Here is a 16074-nt window from a genome sequence, read left to right as displayed (position 1 = left end):
ATAACTGTTTATTTTCCTTATATTACAAACATGACACAAGGTACAGCACACAACAGTTCCTCTAAGGAAGTCACTATCTTAACTGTGAGTGCTGGTTACACGATTATCCTTTTCTTTATTGCTTATGCTAAGTTTCCATGTACCTGGCATAGGTGCATATTCTGACACAGTCTTAGGCAAAGCCGAATGAATATGCTGATATTGAATCTGGTGTCTGTCTGCTGGAGTTCTAGTCTTTGTTCCCATCTGGAACCTGCCTTACTAACAGTCAGGGGACCAGCGGCATCTGTCAAAATGGAAGAACGAGCGGAGCAAAGTTAATACCCCTGTGAATTTAATGATTTGTTTTAAAGAGATTGAAGCATTTCAAACCATTGTCCCTGTGTGCCATCACAAAGCTTAATATTAAGTTGTGCTTGGCAGCACCCAGGGTGAATATAAAGAGTTGTCTGAATGGAAAACATGTGAATAAGAGGTTGTGGACTCAGTAAAACTACCTAAAGAGGGGGGGGGGGGGGGGAGAAAACCACCCTGACCTTGACAACAGAGAAGTGAAATAGTACAGATGAAGGTGATGGAGTATCTGCCTGTAACTTTCTTTTCTCCCTCTTATAGAATTAGCAAATGAGTTTGTGAGTAAACCTTGACCTCCTTAAAACAGAATACTATGTGGATTTTCATCTGAACATTCTCCTGCCTGTGAGAAAGCAGGAACCAGCTCTCTGAATTCTCTTAAAGGTCAACAAAGGGAAAATTCATTGCAGCGCTTTGCCTCAATTTATCGTGTTCAAGCACTTTGAAGGTATTGTTTTGGAGGAATGCCCAGACAAGAAACATTTCCTTAAGAGTGCGGTTTGATTTGGTAATAGAATTTTATGGCCATTTTACCTACTCTGCTGTACATCTCAACCACCTCTAGCATTTCACTGCAAGAAGAGCACATATGAGTAAATGCATTTCCATGCCAAGGTCATTCCATCTGTAATAATGTCAGCAGCAGGCTGGGAAAACAGGAACCAATGCTAAAGAGACTAGGATAATCAACACTCCCTATTTTTCTGTTGCTGATGAACTGCCAAAAGTCTTTTTTTCTCCTCCAGCAGACGCACCAGTAATATATTATTGCATTTATTTGATATTTGTGAAACAAGTACGATTTAGAAAATTATGTGGTCTAGACTTTAAATGAGTTCAGTTTATTTGCCTGCTTGATCTTACTTCCAGTCAAATCAATTAATGTGTACATTGAGTTCATCTCTACTCCTCAGACAGCTGTAATTGTTTGTAGAAAGATGTATTGTGAGCAGTACAGCTATCTGGCAGCAGCATATTAACAGCAGATCCTTTAAGTCTTGAAAGTTTTAAGTTGGAGGCAGACCAGGACATGCATCAACACCAACTGTCTCCGGTCATGGTTTGTTCTTCATTAATAATTTTCTGTTTTATTTTCAAAATACTAATATTATTTAGAAGTGCCATTGTATGTAATGCTTACTCCATTTGCTTGACTCTCAGGATGTACAGAACCAAGGACATTTCATACTGAATGTTCCTTACTAAATGGTCCAGAGGCAAATACAGATTCCGTCTGTAGTTATAGGAATACCCCTGAAGTCTTCCTTTTTCTCTCTGAACATTTTGTCCACCCATACTGCAACAATGCAAAAGCTTTACCTTGATAATAACAAAAAATTCTGTCCAATATAGAAGGCACATCAATTTGTTGTAAGAAACTATGCTTCCTTGCTTTTACAGGGAGTGCAGAATTATTAGGCAAGTTGTATTTTTGAGGAATAATTTTATTATTGAACAATAACCATGTTCTCAATGAACCCAAAAAACTCATTAATATCAAAGCTGAATGTTTTTGGAAGTAGTTTTTAGTTTTAGCTATTTTAGGGGGATATCTGTGTGTGCAGGTGACTATTACTGTGCATAATTATTAGGCAACTTAACAAAAAACAAATATATACCCATTTCAATTATTTATTTTTACCAGTGACACCAATATAACATCTCCACATTCACAAATATACATTTCTGACATTCAAAAACAAAACAAAAACAAATCAGCGACCAATATAGCCACCTTCCTTTGCAAGGACACTCAAAAGCCTGCCATCCATGGATTCTGTCAGTGTTTTGATCTGTTCACCATCAACATTGCGTGCAGCAGCAACCACAGCCTCCCAGACACTGTTCAGAGAGGTGTACTGTTTTCCCTCCTTGTAAATCTCACATTTGATGATGGACCACAGGTTCTCAATGGGGTTCAGATCAGGTGAACAAGGAGGCCATGTCATTAGTTTTTCTTCTTTTATACCCTTTCTTGCCAGCCACGCTGTGGAGTACTTGGACGCGTGTGATGGAGCATTGTCCTGCATGAAGATCATGTTTTTCTTGAAGGATGCAGACTTCTTCCTGTACCACTGCTTGAAGAAGGTGTCTTCCAGAAACTGGCAGTAGGACTGGGAGTTGAGCTTGACTCCATCCTCAACCCGAAAAGGCCCCACAAGCTCATCTTTGATGATACCAGCCCAAACCAGTACTCCACCTCCACCTTGCTGGCGTCTGAGTCGGACTGGAGCTCTCTGCCCTTTACCAATCCAGCCACGGGCCCATCCATCTGGCCCATCAAGACTCACTCTCATTTCATCAGTCCATAAAACCTTAGAAAAACCAGTCTTGAGATATTTCTTGGCCCAGTCTTGACGTTTCAGCTTGTGTGTCTTGTTCAGTGGTGGTCGTCTTTCAGCCTTTCTTACTTTGGCCATGTCTCTGAGTATTGCACACCTTGTGCTTTTGGGCACTCCAGTGATGTTGCAGCTCTGAAATATGGCCAAACTGGTGGCATCTTGGCAGCTGCACGCTTGGCTTTTCTCAGTTCATGGGCAGTTATTTTGCGCCTTGGTTTTTCCACACGCTTCTTGCGACCCTGTTGACTATTTTGAATGAAACGCTTGATTGTTCGATGATCACGCTTCAGAAGCTTTGCAATTTTGAGACTGCTGCATCCCTCTGCAAGATATCTCACTATTTTTGACTTTTCTGAGCCTGTCAAGTCCTTCTTTTGACCCATTTTGCCAAAGGAAAGGACGTTGCCTAATAATTATGCACACCTGATATAGGGTGTTGATGTCATTAGACCACACCCCTTCTCATTACAGAGATGCACATCACCTAATATGCTTAATTGGTAGTAGGCTTTCGAGCCTATACAGCTTGGAGTAAGACAACATGCATGAAGAGGATGATGTGGACAAAATACTCATTTGCCTAATAATTCTGCACTCCCTGTATGGCATCTCAGTGCTGATTTCCTAAAAGTACGGCGCTTAAAGTGAGCAAATAAATTCTTAAATTACTGTAGTGACAAATTAACAGTGACAAAAAGTGAACTTCCATCCATCTCTATTTAGGAACAAAAATATTTGTGCATCAGTAAAAGTTCAGTGGAAACAAATAATAACTCCTGGCATACATGAAGCATGTGACCACTTGGATTAAATATCATATTTTCAACATGTATTTTACACCTATATCAGGTCGGGCTAGTAGTATTTTACACACATCATCTCATTGTGCCCTTGTTCGTTTGGTAAATTGAAACTTAACAGCCTCCAGCTTTTCATTTCTGCTGCATAAGAAAAAGGAAATGAAAAAAAAAAACATGCTGATGTTTAGAAAATAACATTTGGCTTGTTCTCTAGTTGAGTTTATCTCGCTAACCCTTGCTGATTAGCATAATTATTATTTATTTATTTATTTATTTATTTTATTGGGAACCTTGAAGGTTCTTATGTCCTCAGATTTCATGGTAATCCACGCAGGCAATTTCTCTCAAAACCTGGGTTGTCAAGGTCATGGTGGCATATGAGGGTGAATCAAGGACTAACTAAAACTGTCAGATAGTCTAGCATACTAAGTGGATGATTCTCATTTGGAAGACAGAAGCCAACCTGAATCAATCAGGGCAAGAAAAAGTTGTATCCTCTAAAAGCTGAAGCGAGCTTTCTCTGATGTTGTTGTTGAAGTGGTTGCCTTATTTTGCTGGCAGAGCTAAACATGTAGCAATTAATGCACCATACTGTAGATCATTTTAAAGTGTTAATAAAAATGTATCTGTCAGTGCCTGATACCAGGAAAAGCAGCAATTTTCTATTGATTGATCACTCAAATTTAGCAGATTTAGCAGATCTTTTTCAGAACCATGAAACCATTCACTGGTAAAGTAAATAGTAAGTATCAACAGGATGCAAAGGATGATTGATTCCCCAATGGCACGTAAATGAAGACTTCATGATTTTTTTAGATCCTGGATAACAAACCAGTGTAGTTTTCAAAATATGTAAATCTGACTTTTTTATTTCTCCTTTCAGACTCTTAAAGATCCCAACCTGTCAGCCAGGAAGGACTTCCAGAGAGAGGCCGAGCTGCTGACCAACCTGCAGCATGACCACATTGTTAAGTTTTATGGCGTGTGCGTAGATGGAGACCCTCTCATTATGGTGTTCGAATACATGAAACATGGAGACCTCAACAAATTCCTCAGGTAAAGTTTTTATTATTGAAAATTGAACATTTCTTGAAATTAGGAGGTTAACTTAACAATGCAAATATGTGCGAGTATGTTGGAACTACGCACCGGCTCATTCACAATACGTACAGTAAATGAAAGTAAGACTAAAAACCTGAAATTGTTTTGTGAAATAGCTGCCGCAAATATCCGGCTTGCTTCACAGCTTTGTGCGTTAGCAAACACGAGTGCTTTAGTGCTTTTGTTCCATAATGTCAGACTGTACCAAGGGAAGTGACCTCTGATAAGCTTCAACAAAAGTGACACGATGCCGGTACAGCAAGCTCTTTGGTAATGGGAAGCTTCACTGGAGTTGATGTCAGTGTGCAAAGAAGGAATCTGGGAAAGAAGTCTGCTATTTCAAGAGTGTACACAGCAGCAGCAGTGTGTATGCACGTGCACGTGTGTGTGTGTGTGTGTGGTCGATCTTGTTTTTGAAATTTCAGCAATAGTTGAAAAGATGACATGTTACGATGGAGTGTGAGTGTGAATGTCTGTGTGCATTCAAGAGTGCGTGAAGACTTTCTGTTGGGAAATCATTCCTGAAATGAAAGGCAATGTCGCGAATGATGAAATTCTTTCATGCAAGGTGCAAGACGCAGCTGATTCTTGGTCTGTTGGTCCTGTTGGTCACATTTAAGAGATGAGATGTGCAGGGAATCAATAGGAGTGAATACAAAGATCTAACGTGCAGGTCCAAATTCAACCTTCAGATAAGCAGCAGGGCACCCTGCTCTTATTCACCTATTACTGTATGTCTGTGAAGTATAATAAGAAGCAGAAAGGCGAAAGAAAAAGTACTACTAATCCGCCAACAGCAGAGTGAAATTATAACAGACACACTAAAAACAAGAGGAAAATTGAGCTGCAATAAAATTCTGACTTGGGGATGGAAAAACAGGCCGAGAGAGTGAGAGAGCGGTAGTCCTCCCTGCATGACACCTGGTCTGTAATCAAAGTGACGAGAAGGTGATGAGAACAGCAGGAAGTCTTCACAGGAAATGAGTTCTTCATCGTCACCCAGAAACCTGCAGTCAACCTGTTCTGGTAAATGTACAGTCCTGTGATGAAAATCCAGAGACTTGGTTAAAATTCCTGACAAGTTGGCTTACATGAAACTTTTGCCAAAGAAAAAAATCTCTAAGCTCACAGCTTACGACCACAGAATTAAAAACAACAGACACATAACAGTTTATCGCTGCCAGTAAAGCAGTGCTTGCAGAGTATAGTTCATTTGTTAATATTTCTAACAGTCTCGCTTTATTATGGTAATTATCCTCAATAGGTACAAAGAGGCACATATATTGCCAGGATAAGGGTTTATTAGTAGTATAAGGAGCTTTGGATTACTTCTTAAAGAGGCAGGCTCGTTCAACATGTAGAATGTTCTCTAAAGGGTCCTATAGCCAGTAATTAAAGTGTAGCTATGAAACTTACAGTAGGAGAGAAGAAATAACAGAGTTCACTTTCTAATGAATAATAAGTTGGTTTCATAAGACAAGGCTGGAGAATGGCTTGGGCATTAGACTGTTGTGCTTTAAACCTGCATTCTTTCAAATGGCCAGCAGGGGGTGACTCCTCTGGAGCAAAAAGAAGTCTGGTTGTATACAAGTCTGTGAGAAAAGAACCCTTCAGCTGCCTTAATCTATGCTCAGTAAACACCTTCCCGATGAGTTTTTGGTCTTAATTGCATCCTTCAAATTTGACTGGACACAACATGATAATTCAAGTCTAACTGTAAAATAATACCACAGAGCTCAAGTCAACATTATCCAGAATCCACCAATATAAATACAAGTACATCAAATCATCATCCACTATTCTTTGTAATACAGAGCCCACGGCCCAGATGCCATGATCCTGGTAGATGGCCAGCCACTGCAGTCCAACGGAGAGCTGGGCCTTTCCCAGATGCTGCACATTGCCACCCAGATTGCCTCAGGCATGGTTTACCTGGCCTCCCAGCACTTTGTGCACAGAGATCTGGCTACCCGCAACTGCCTGGTGGGCAACGGCCTGCTGGTGAAGATTGGAGACTTCGGCATGTCCAGGGACATCTACAGCAGTGACTACTACAGGGTAAGCGTCAGCCGGTATTGTTTGGTTCGCTTGTTATTTTTGATTAAAAGAAAAAGCTGTTTGCAAGCGTGAGTGAGGCCGAAACGATTTAAACTTTTTCCACACCTCAGACAATTCTGCCATATTCACTTGGCCTCTTCTCTATGTTATCTTGTAATAAAGCCTTTGTAGCTCTTAGTAAGAAACATATTTCTAATGGGTGAAGGGTGTTACTCTGCTGCGTCATTTTATTTAATTTTTCTTTTCTGAGGAGAGTTATCAGCTCTCCCATCCATAATACAGCCCCAGGACTGCGCAGCCAGCTATACATGCAGGCAAGGATGGAGCTGTTTAGCAGCATGGTATGAGATGAGATGAGCCTGCTGAGCCTCTAGCCTAATGCTTAAAGGCTTGTTTATATAGCGTCCAATTCATGTCTTCTCTACTGTTTAACACGATTAGCGACGATGAATGCCAGGCGGCAACTACTTTGCTGAAGAATTTAGCATTTTTGCTGAACAAATATGTGGAGTGATGGCTGCTACAGATCTGGCTGCTTTAAAAAGCCTGGGCCTGTGAAATGACTTTAGGTGCGCCTGATTCTGTTTTCCCAGCGTGACAGCTGGGACAGTTCGGACATTGCTTGGGGCAACGCCAGCAGTTATGAAGTACTTGCCTGCTGGGTAAGCAGCTCTGCACGCATGAAATAATGTCTGAGGAAATTTGAGGGGAGATGCTTTTAGCAGTTGGTGCATGGGTCCATGTCCATCCACAATCTGTGTAACGGACATAAGAGCGATTAAGCTTATTTGTTGTTCTTATGAAGTAATTATTGCCAGATTCTGTGTGTACTTTTCAATGGCTGGGCTCTCATTGGGCAAAAGGGTTTCATAAAGTTAAGCTGAGGAAAAGTGTTGAGAAGACCACTGTAAAATTTAAAACACAAACATATATGTTTTCATTTCAAGTGTGACTTCAAACTCAGTCATTTTAAGCATATTTGATGTTTTTGTGCACATGAAGCTACTTAATCTTTAGAATATTAAAGACTTCTCTAATATTCAGTGATATAGTTTGATGACATGTTCATTTGTCAGCCACACTTCTGAAATATATTATTCAATGCTATCAATGAGCTTACCATCAATAATTTATAAAGTGGAAGACTGAAAATAGTAGTAGATTTAAAAAGTGGTAGTGTTGTTACCTTTGTTATGGAAAAAAATATATATTGTTGATCATTTTGAGAATAGTGTCGAAATTTCGAGATTAAAGTCCAAAATCTATTTTGAGAAAAAAGTCGAAATGTGGAGATTTCATTGTTGTTTCAAGTACTCTATATCCTGCTACACCTTCTCCAAAATGCCTTGTTTGTAGGGCTGAACGATTATGGAAAATAATCTAATTGCGATTTTTTGCCCCAATATTGCGATTGCGATGCGATATGCGATTATTTTTTAAGGTCTTTGTCTTCTGTATTATTAAACAAAGACAAGCAATACATCATATAGTATGGCCAATACTATATTACATTAATTTTAAACTGTTCTTTCCTGGAAGACAGACCTCTGTTATGATGACATGAGGTGATGCATGAATTGATGACTGACATTTTTATTTAACTTCTTCAATCACAACAGTATATTTGAACATACACAATAGTTTATTTTTAGCTTACAAACATCTGAGCATAAAGTGCTGACAAGGAACCCTGGTGTAAACATTAAAATGAAAGTCAGTACAATGTGCAGATTGCAGAAATATACATAAAAAAAATCAGTGGCTTTACCACACTCAGTTTTTCGACATCTGTGAACTACTAGACAGTCATTCAATTAAAAAATAATATTAAATAAATAAAACTAATAAATAAAAAATACACACATCTTACTGATCTCTGCAGTCAGTAACATTACACATAAAGTGCAAACATAATAGCAATTGTATAAACACACACACACAAACACGCCTTTAAAATTTAAAGGCGTGAAATTGGACGGTCTAGTTCTGATTAGCGTCACCGCTGTCTCGGTGGAGTTTAATAAACTCGGCCGTCTGCTTCTTGCTATCTAAAATATAACCAGACACTGGTGTAAATTCTCGACTGTCTCATACTTCTGTTTAATAAGTTTTCTGTTTGACGTTTAGTCAGCTGTGTGAAAACCAAGGAGGAACCCACCCGGGGGATTAATAAAGTTTTATTTTATCTAATCTAATAACTTTAATCTCAGCCAAACCGATTTACTCACGAACAAACAAAACACTGAAAAAAGCCCAACAATAACATTTTTAGGTTGTCTAAGTGACTTATATATTACGTTTAACCCGAGCAGCGAAACTCCGCAGTGATCTGAAAATGATGTGCCGGGAGTTGTGCCGTTCTCGGCCGCATCAGTAACCCTCGAGCTCCCGGCTAGCTGTCGAGCTGGTGGGTAGCAGACGCCTCTGAAAACGTCGAAGCACTTTTGCAAATATGGGATATCTTGATAAACCGAGCAGATATTTGATGTTTACACAACTACTTTCTCGCCTGAAAATATGTTAAAAGTTTATTTTGTGACCCAGAAAGATTAGTATGAGTAATTTTAAAACTTAGTAGCGGCCGCCATTGCTGGAAACTGGAGTTTGGCTGGGCCGCGCTATGAATTCTGGGATATGGTAGTAATTTGGACAGCCTTCGGCGCGTCGCTGTGACGTAATCGGTCTACAAATGCGGCCTCAGGAGGATGCAGCCCATGAATTTGGACATGTCCAGAGTATAATCGCAGCCTTTGCGGTTAGAAAATTGCACTTGATCATGTCGCGATATTATCGCAAATGCGATATATCGTTCAGCCCTACTTGTTTGGATGAGTTAGTGAAATAAATTGATCAGCTGTCTCGTGAAACAACATCCATCCTCTTTATTGGACGAGGGTGTAACCATCGATAACCTTGCATCTGTCCATTACCAGCCATTTCATGTTCTATGAATCTACTCTTCTGAGTTTGTGTGTTTTTCCATCTGACCAGATGCATGTTTCTGCACCATCTTTTCAACATCCTTATACTGATAACCACACTGTGTTTATGTGCTAAAAGAGAAATCATTTCCTTCCTTGTTACTTAAACCAATTCTGAAGTGTGATTTAGGGTACTTCAGGGTACAGCAGCTGTGCCAGTTTGTCTTGAAACAACAAATGTAATCTCCACATTTTGAATCATTCTCAAAATGATCAATAAGATATATTTTTTCTTACTTTGGCCCTAATACTCAGCAACAGAACAACAAACACTGTCATAAACATAAACAGACAAATGAAACTATTACAATCTACAACTGATTGAACACAACATTTAAGAGCAGCTACACTGACAAACTTTTAAAATGAAATCTCTCCACTACAGCCCGAATCAGTTTGAGATGCTTCCAGTAGAAAGTAGTGGCATATTTGTTAAATAAGTGTGGTTTGCAGAGACGCAAATCTGATCTCCTGTACTAGATATGGTGCACTCATTTAAAAAAAAAAAAACTAAAAAAAAACCTTAATCTAACAAATGTAAAATAGTTAGCTTGTATATAATCAGCATTTGTGAGCTGGAGATAGAAAAAAAAAAAAAAAAGATTTTGACCTAGAGGTCACAAGAAAAAGAGAAAGAGGAAAAAAAACCAAGAGCTTTGCAAACAAGATTTTCAATGTTTGATACAGTTCAGGTAATAACACCTAAAACCTTAGTACAAGTTTGACCATTTCAGCGTCATCTGAGCAATATGTCTGTCCGGGTCATCGTAGTCTAACTGTCAGAACTGAAGAAGCTTCTCGGATGAGAGGTGAAACGTCTTCAAGCAACTTAAAGAAGTCCAGACGCTTTTCTTTCCAAGCTCCTTAGTCATCTGAGCAGTTTTACTTGAGCATCTCAGATCTTAGAGAAAGTAGAGGGTCATTTGCATTTAACACAGACTAAGTGGAGTAAAATGGGACTGTACAATATCCTAGATCATTTGTACATATGTAGGTTACATGTGTAGTAATCCCATCATGGAAATAATCCATTGAATGCAGGAAAGAAGGGTGATTAAGATCCAGAAAAATTATGCTGTCTCAATAATAATTAAATTGAAAACAAATTTGCAGCATGGCCCAGAGACTGTAGAGTCCATCCACAAAGGTGGCTTGGTCAGCTGTGCCCAAGCCCTTGGACAAATTACAAGGTATTGTGCTAGGTTATTTTCTAGTGCTGACTTTATATTATGATTGAATATTAGAATTTAGAATGATAAACAGCTAAATGACACATTGGAGAAAATTCTCTTCCCTTTAACTGTGAGCCCCTTTATGGAGCTCATGGTTAGATAATAGCTCTTGGTAGCTGTAGTGGTTCTTTGTGGACAAGTAAAGTTTAAAACAGACTGTTTCTTCATTTTAGTTAAGAACCCATTTTATTTTCTCAGTCACAACCGATTTAGCAGCAGATACCAATCAGCTGGAAGATTAAATGGTTCAGTTGTCTGTTGCTGTTTTAACAATTATAAGCTTAATATATCAGTACTGTGAGTTATTGGCTTGGTCTCAAAAGAAAGTAATTTCAAGAAGATTTAACAGATATAAAGCCAAATTGGGCAACCAGGGGATGTTTGACATGTTTTGTAAGCATTTAAGATTTTGTTTGTGTGAGTGAAACATGCAGTATAATATATTTAAGGGAGTGGGAAGCTGGGATCATGGGGGACCATGTCCTTGATATGTTCTGCTGGTTGTATGGGGTGTCCGTGCAGAGCAGGTTGGACATGAGGGTGATAAGGTGAGTCTCCAAGCACACCTTATCACCCTGACTACCACCAGCAGAGGTCTCAGGTGGGGGTGATGAGCTCAGTCTCCAAACATGGTATGCTCCCCATTGACAGATGAAAACAAGCAGATGGTTGTTCTTGTGTAGTTATGCTCTGCGTAGGCTAACAAAGGGGCTAGGGGTAAACGCACACACGCACACACACACACACAGTGGGACAGTGAAAAAAAAGGCCTTGCAGGAACAGCCGGGTGGGAGTCAGTCTGAGTAACTTTTCCAGTTGAACGTTAGCTTCAAACTCTGTGGTGAATTTATTGGAGAAATTTTAGATGGTTGAATAATTTATTGAATAATTTACTGAATCAGCACACACACACACAGTCTCTGCAGTGAGGAATGGAAATATTTTTTAAATCACTATGTTGGGTTAGACAGAAACCAGAGAAATGGTTTGTAGAAGAAGAAAAAGGGAACCATGGTTCTAAGAGTGTTATGTTGAATGTTCTGTCTAATCAGGAGTCCAAGGCAGCTTCTGATTTGTAAGAGTAATTAACAGCAATTTTGCAATTAGTGTCATATTCTGCTCCCAAGGCATGGAAAAGTGAAAAGTTTTCAGTCTGGTTACTTGAAAGCTGCAGTCAGACTGTAATGCTGTGCACCAATTCTTCTAGTTTAAATAGAGGGTTGGACTCATTTTATTAACACGGACATAGAGGTTCTTCTCAGATGATAATACGTAAAGGCTTACTTTCTTTTTACTTTTTCAACAGTTCTTATTAAAATTATCCAGGATTTTTACCTTCAGTGTTTTCATTTAGCAAAGTTTGCGTTGTTTCTCATTTCTGTGAGCGCTGTGGGAAGTGGTGCTTGTGTGAAATGTGATTATGTACTCATGATTTTATATTTTCATTGTAAGTGTGGAAGATTAGGAAACTTAAACTTAAGTGATTTTATCTAGAGTGCTGAGGTGGGGAAGACTGGAGGCAGGACAGTTGAAGGGGGTGGTACAATGGGCGGGACACCGAACCCATAAGATTTTGTTGACTTCCGGTTGTGAGCCAGACCTCGCTAGACGTAGCGGAAGTAGGCTAGTTAGCTAGGTCTCCGGATGCATCTGTATTTTATTGTGAAGTGCAAAGAAAGACGTCTGATTTTGGAAATAAAAGTCTCCGCCCGATCGCTACCATCAAAAAGAATCCGTGAAGTCGACGTACTTAAACAGCGCAAAACTGTCTAAATGTAAAGCTGATAATTAACAAGGATCAAAAATATGTGTCCGGTAAACCTTGCTTGGGTAAATAAGGAGAACAAAAATCCATATCTTACACTTAGTATTTCTTAGGAAAATTGAAATGATTTTAGAGACACTGACTCATGGATATGGACTATGGGATATCGAACACTGTTACAATCTAATGACTCATTTTCAAGGACTTGTTCTTAGTGTCTCTGCCAGAAAGCCCGTGCTTACCTGCACTGCCTTTCTTTGAAGAAAAATGGTCACCAGGTTTCTCTTATTTTTCAAGGATCAAAGAAACGCTCCTCTGCTGCATTATTTATCAAGCACAAGCTCCGCAAAATTGTGTGCAGCTTGGTGCTAATGAGTACACAGGCCATATTTATTATTTCTGCATGGAGGGATAAAAAAAGTCTGTTCTACCATTCCCCTTAGGTTTCTTTTGTTTTGTTCTTGTCTCTTTGCCTAGAACACAGCTGTCTTATATGATGACTGCCGTATGGAGTAATAAATTTAGAAAATGTTTTTGCTTTCTTGTTGCGACGTAAATGGAGAGATTGATGGCACTCTTATACCTCTATGGGATATTTAAAGATAAAGCCAGCATCTGGTTAGCGTAACCTGACACAAAGATTGGAAATCATTAAAAAAAACAAATATTTGTTTCTTTTTTCAGTCCAAACAAGTTCCAAGCTATTTTTTTAAAATACTGTATGAGCCATTTTTCAATCTAAGAGATGTTTGCATGGAGTACAATCAGCAACTGTAGAGGGACTTTGGCAGTGACCCTGTGGACTAATGTCAAAGGGGTCCTTGTCCTGTTAGGATGAATCAGGATGTGCAGAGCCACAAACATGTCAGGCTCTCATATTGTTTTGTACCATCACTTTATCATCAATACTGCTTCTTTTATTATACAATTATATTGTAAATCGTATAATCTTGACACTGATCACTGGTTTGCACTTTACATTTAACCCACTGTATTTGTTCTATTGAAGTGTCCAGACATTTCCAAACCCAGCTGTATCTAAATAATTCATATTCAAGATGCAGTTCAAAGTCAGCAACAACAATGAGGCCCTACCTTTCTCCTCATTGTAGTATCAGCCTGGCGAGCTAGATACAGAAAATAAAGTACAATTGCATGATAGCTATAGTGAAGTGTGTGTGTGTGTGTGTGTGGTGTGTGTGTGTGTGTGTGTGTGTGTGCGCGCGCGCGCGCCTGTTTAAAAAAATAAATACCTTCAGAAAGTTTCACCACCCACTGGCGTGCAGTGGCCAGAGTAGATACCACTTTATCTCCACTTGGCAGCAGCGCAGCAGGTAGAAACCTAATGGACATCATAGCCTCTAAAAGTGAACTTGTGTTCGTTGCTGTTTGAGCTGGGAGAGCAGAGATAGCAACACGGTTAAAGCAGGGAGAGAGAGTGTCTCAAGATGGTTATCGGGGCCCTTTAAGATGTCTGGGGCCTCCTAGGGCTCCCTACAGGCCACGGTGCACCCATCGAAGAGCCCGACTAGGGCAGTAATCTATCCCCCTGCCATGCTGCTGTGCTCTCCACGCCGTTAATCCAATCACTCCCCTGCTACGGTGGGACAGGCAGAGCACTAATCCAGTTTACACAGCAACAAAAAAAGCCCCAGACTCATTCCTCACTCCCCGCAGAGCATTGCCAGCTTCTTGATGTGACATTGAGTGAGAAAGATGAGGATAATTACAGGGGCAATTATTTTATTTTTATTATGTGTTCAGCTTTTTTTTTCCTTTTCCCCCATGTTCCAAGCTAATTACCATGGCCTTGTCACAAAAACCCAAGGTGATGGCATGCAATCATTTGGGAAGCAGCGAGTCAGCCACTTTTAATGCCCCTCGCCACGGCGGCTCCGGTTAAATCATTAGTATGCATCTGATGAGGCTGGGCCTTGCATGCAGTGGGCAGGGAGGACCTCAGATAAGTCATTTAGACTAACGGGAACTTAATTAATTTTGTTTAATCTTTATAAAGCTCCACAGAGGGACAGATTGGTATACAGCCCCTCGCCAACTTCTTCACCTCACACTCGGCCCACCTAGCTTACCTCGACCCAGAGGTTTTGCATAATAGGGGCGACTGGTCTCTGCATCAATATTGGCTTAATGTTGTGTACAATGTTAAACTGTGCCATGTGTAATGAGACCAGGTTGAAGTGAAACCCTAAAGAATGAGTTTAAGGGTGTGTGGAAGAGAGAACTACTGCCAGTGGCATTGTCAATAAGTGTGTTAATTCAGGATGTGGAGAAAGGGCACCTTATTTGGAACGCTTCATGAATTTATGTTTATCTTAATTACTGTTTTATCTGTCCTACCACTGAAGGAAGGAAAAACAGCAGCTTTGATTATCTTCCAAGGTGGTGACGGATCATAATTGTTTAGGCAGGGAGATGGCGGAGCAAGCCTCAAGAAATTAAGAGGTAAAGGATGCATCTGTGTAACACCTCAGATGCCCTTGAGCAACTTATAGAGAAGCACAACCGGGGTTCTATAGGATTCAGGAGAATGATACATTGATTCTTTGTACTTTACAACTCGACAGTGAGACACGGTCGAGCACAGCACTTAACCCCTGGCGGGTTCAGTGAAAGACTGTGGTTGTACTGGGCTGCTCTGAGGTATAAACATGTGTCAATGTAAAGCAGGAGAATGGAGGTAAAACTCTGCAAATCCTCCTGATAAAAAGAGGGAAAAGTTTTTCAAGCATAAAGCTCTGAATAGTAGAAAGACTTAACATCGCTACACTTGACAGAAATGCAAATGTCTGTCATAACAAATAGAAATTCAAAATCCACATTATCTGTGAAGTATACTTTTAGCGATCTATGTTTCCAAACTGCTTTTGGAGACTGTTTTTATATATTTCAGCCATTATGTTGAAATGATTCATACTTAATTATTATTATTACATTTTTGTGAGAAAATGTGACAGTGGCCATTTTGATGAGTAAATCTTACAGGATACAACACATATATTAAGCATCTCCCATCCATATGGAAGTGAATGGATTTGAAGAATAATGAAAGTGTGTTCAGTAAAGAAGAAACGTCCTCCAGTGTCCTCCAGTTTGACATGCTGGAGGTTAATGGAGTGTGATTCTGATTCTCAGTCAGCATATAGGTGTTGGTAAAGAATAGTGTCTCTATTGGTCTTGTTGACCTGCAGGCCCTGTGTACAAATATTGATTTGTATTCAGTCCGAGAAAAGCATACAACTTTGGGATAACACTTTCAGGTAAACACTCTGCACACCAGATATCGACTTAGTCAAGACACCTGAGACAAGGAGCTACAATCAGGAGTTCAATAAACGAGGACACAAAAACACCTTGGGGTTCTTCTTTCTTGTATGATGATAGGTTACCATTGTATATCTCATAACAAGGCTTACAAACCAT

At 39.7% G+C, this 16074-nt stretch overlaps 1 protein-coding gene across 2 annotated transcripts in view; it reads left to right on the top strand.

Moving 5' to 3' along the window:
* The window catches only part of ntrk3b (neurotrophic tyrosine kinase, receptor, type 3b), a 235569-nt gene that overhangs the window by 204152 nt on the left and 15343 nt on the right, over positions 1-16074 (top strand). For both annotated transcript variants that reach the window (XM_080885052.1, XM_080885051.1), the window contains 2 exons: positions 4380-4552; positions 6412-6655. In XM_080885052.1, coding sequence (XP_080741178.1) covers positions 4380-4552; positions 6412-6655 — 417 coding nt within the window. The remainder of the gene's footprint in view (positions 1-4379; positions 4553-6411; positions 6656-16074) is intronic.

This window comes from Rhamphochromis sp. 'chilingali' (assembly GCF_963969265.1).
Source record: "Rhamphochromis sp. 'chilingali' genome assembly, chromosome: 6".
Classification (NCBI taxonomy): Eukaryota; Metazoa; Chordata; class Actinopteri; order Cichliformes; family Cichlidae; genus Rhamphochromis; species Rhamphochromis sp. 'chilingali'.
This window is presented reverse-complemented; position numbering and strand designations above follow the sequence as displayed.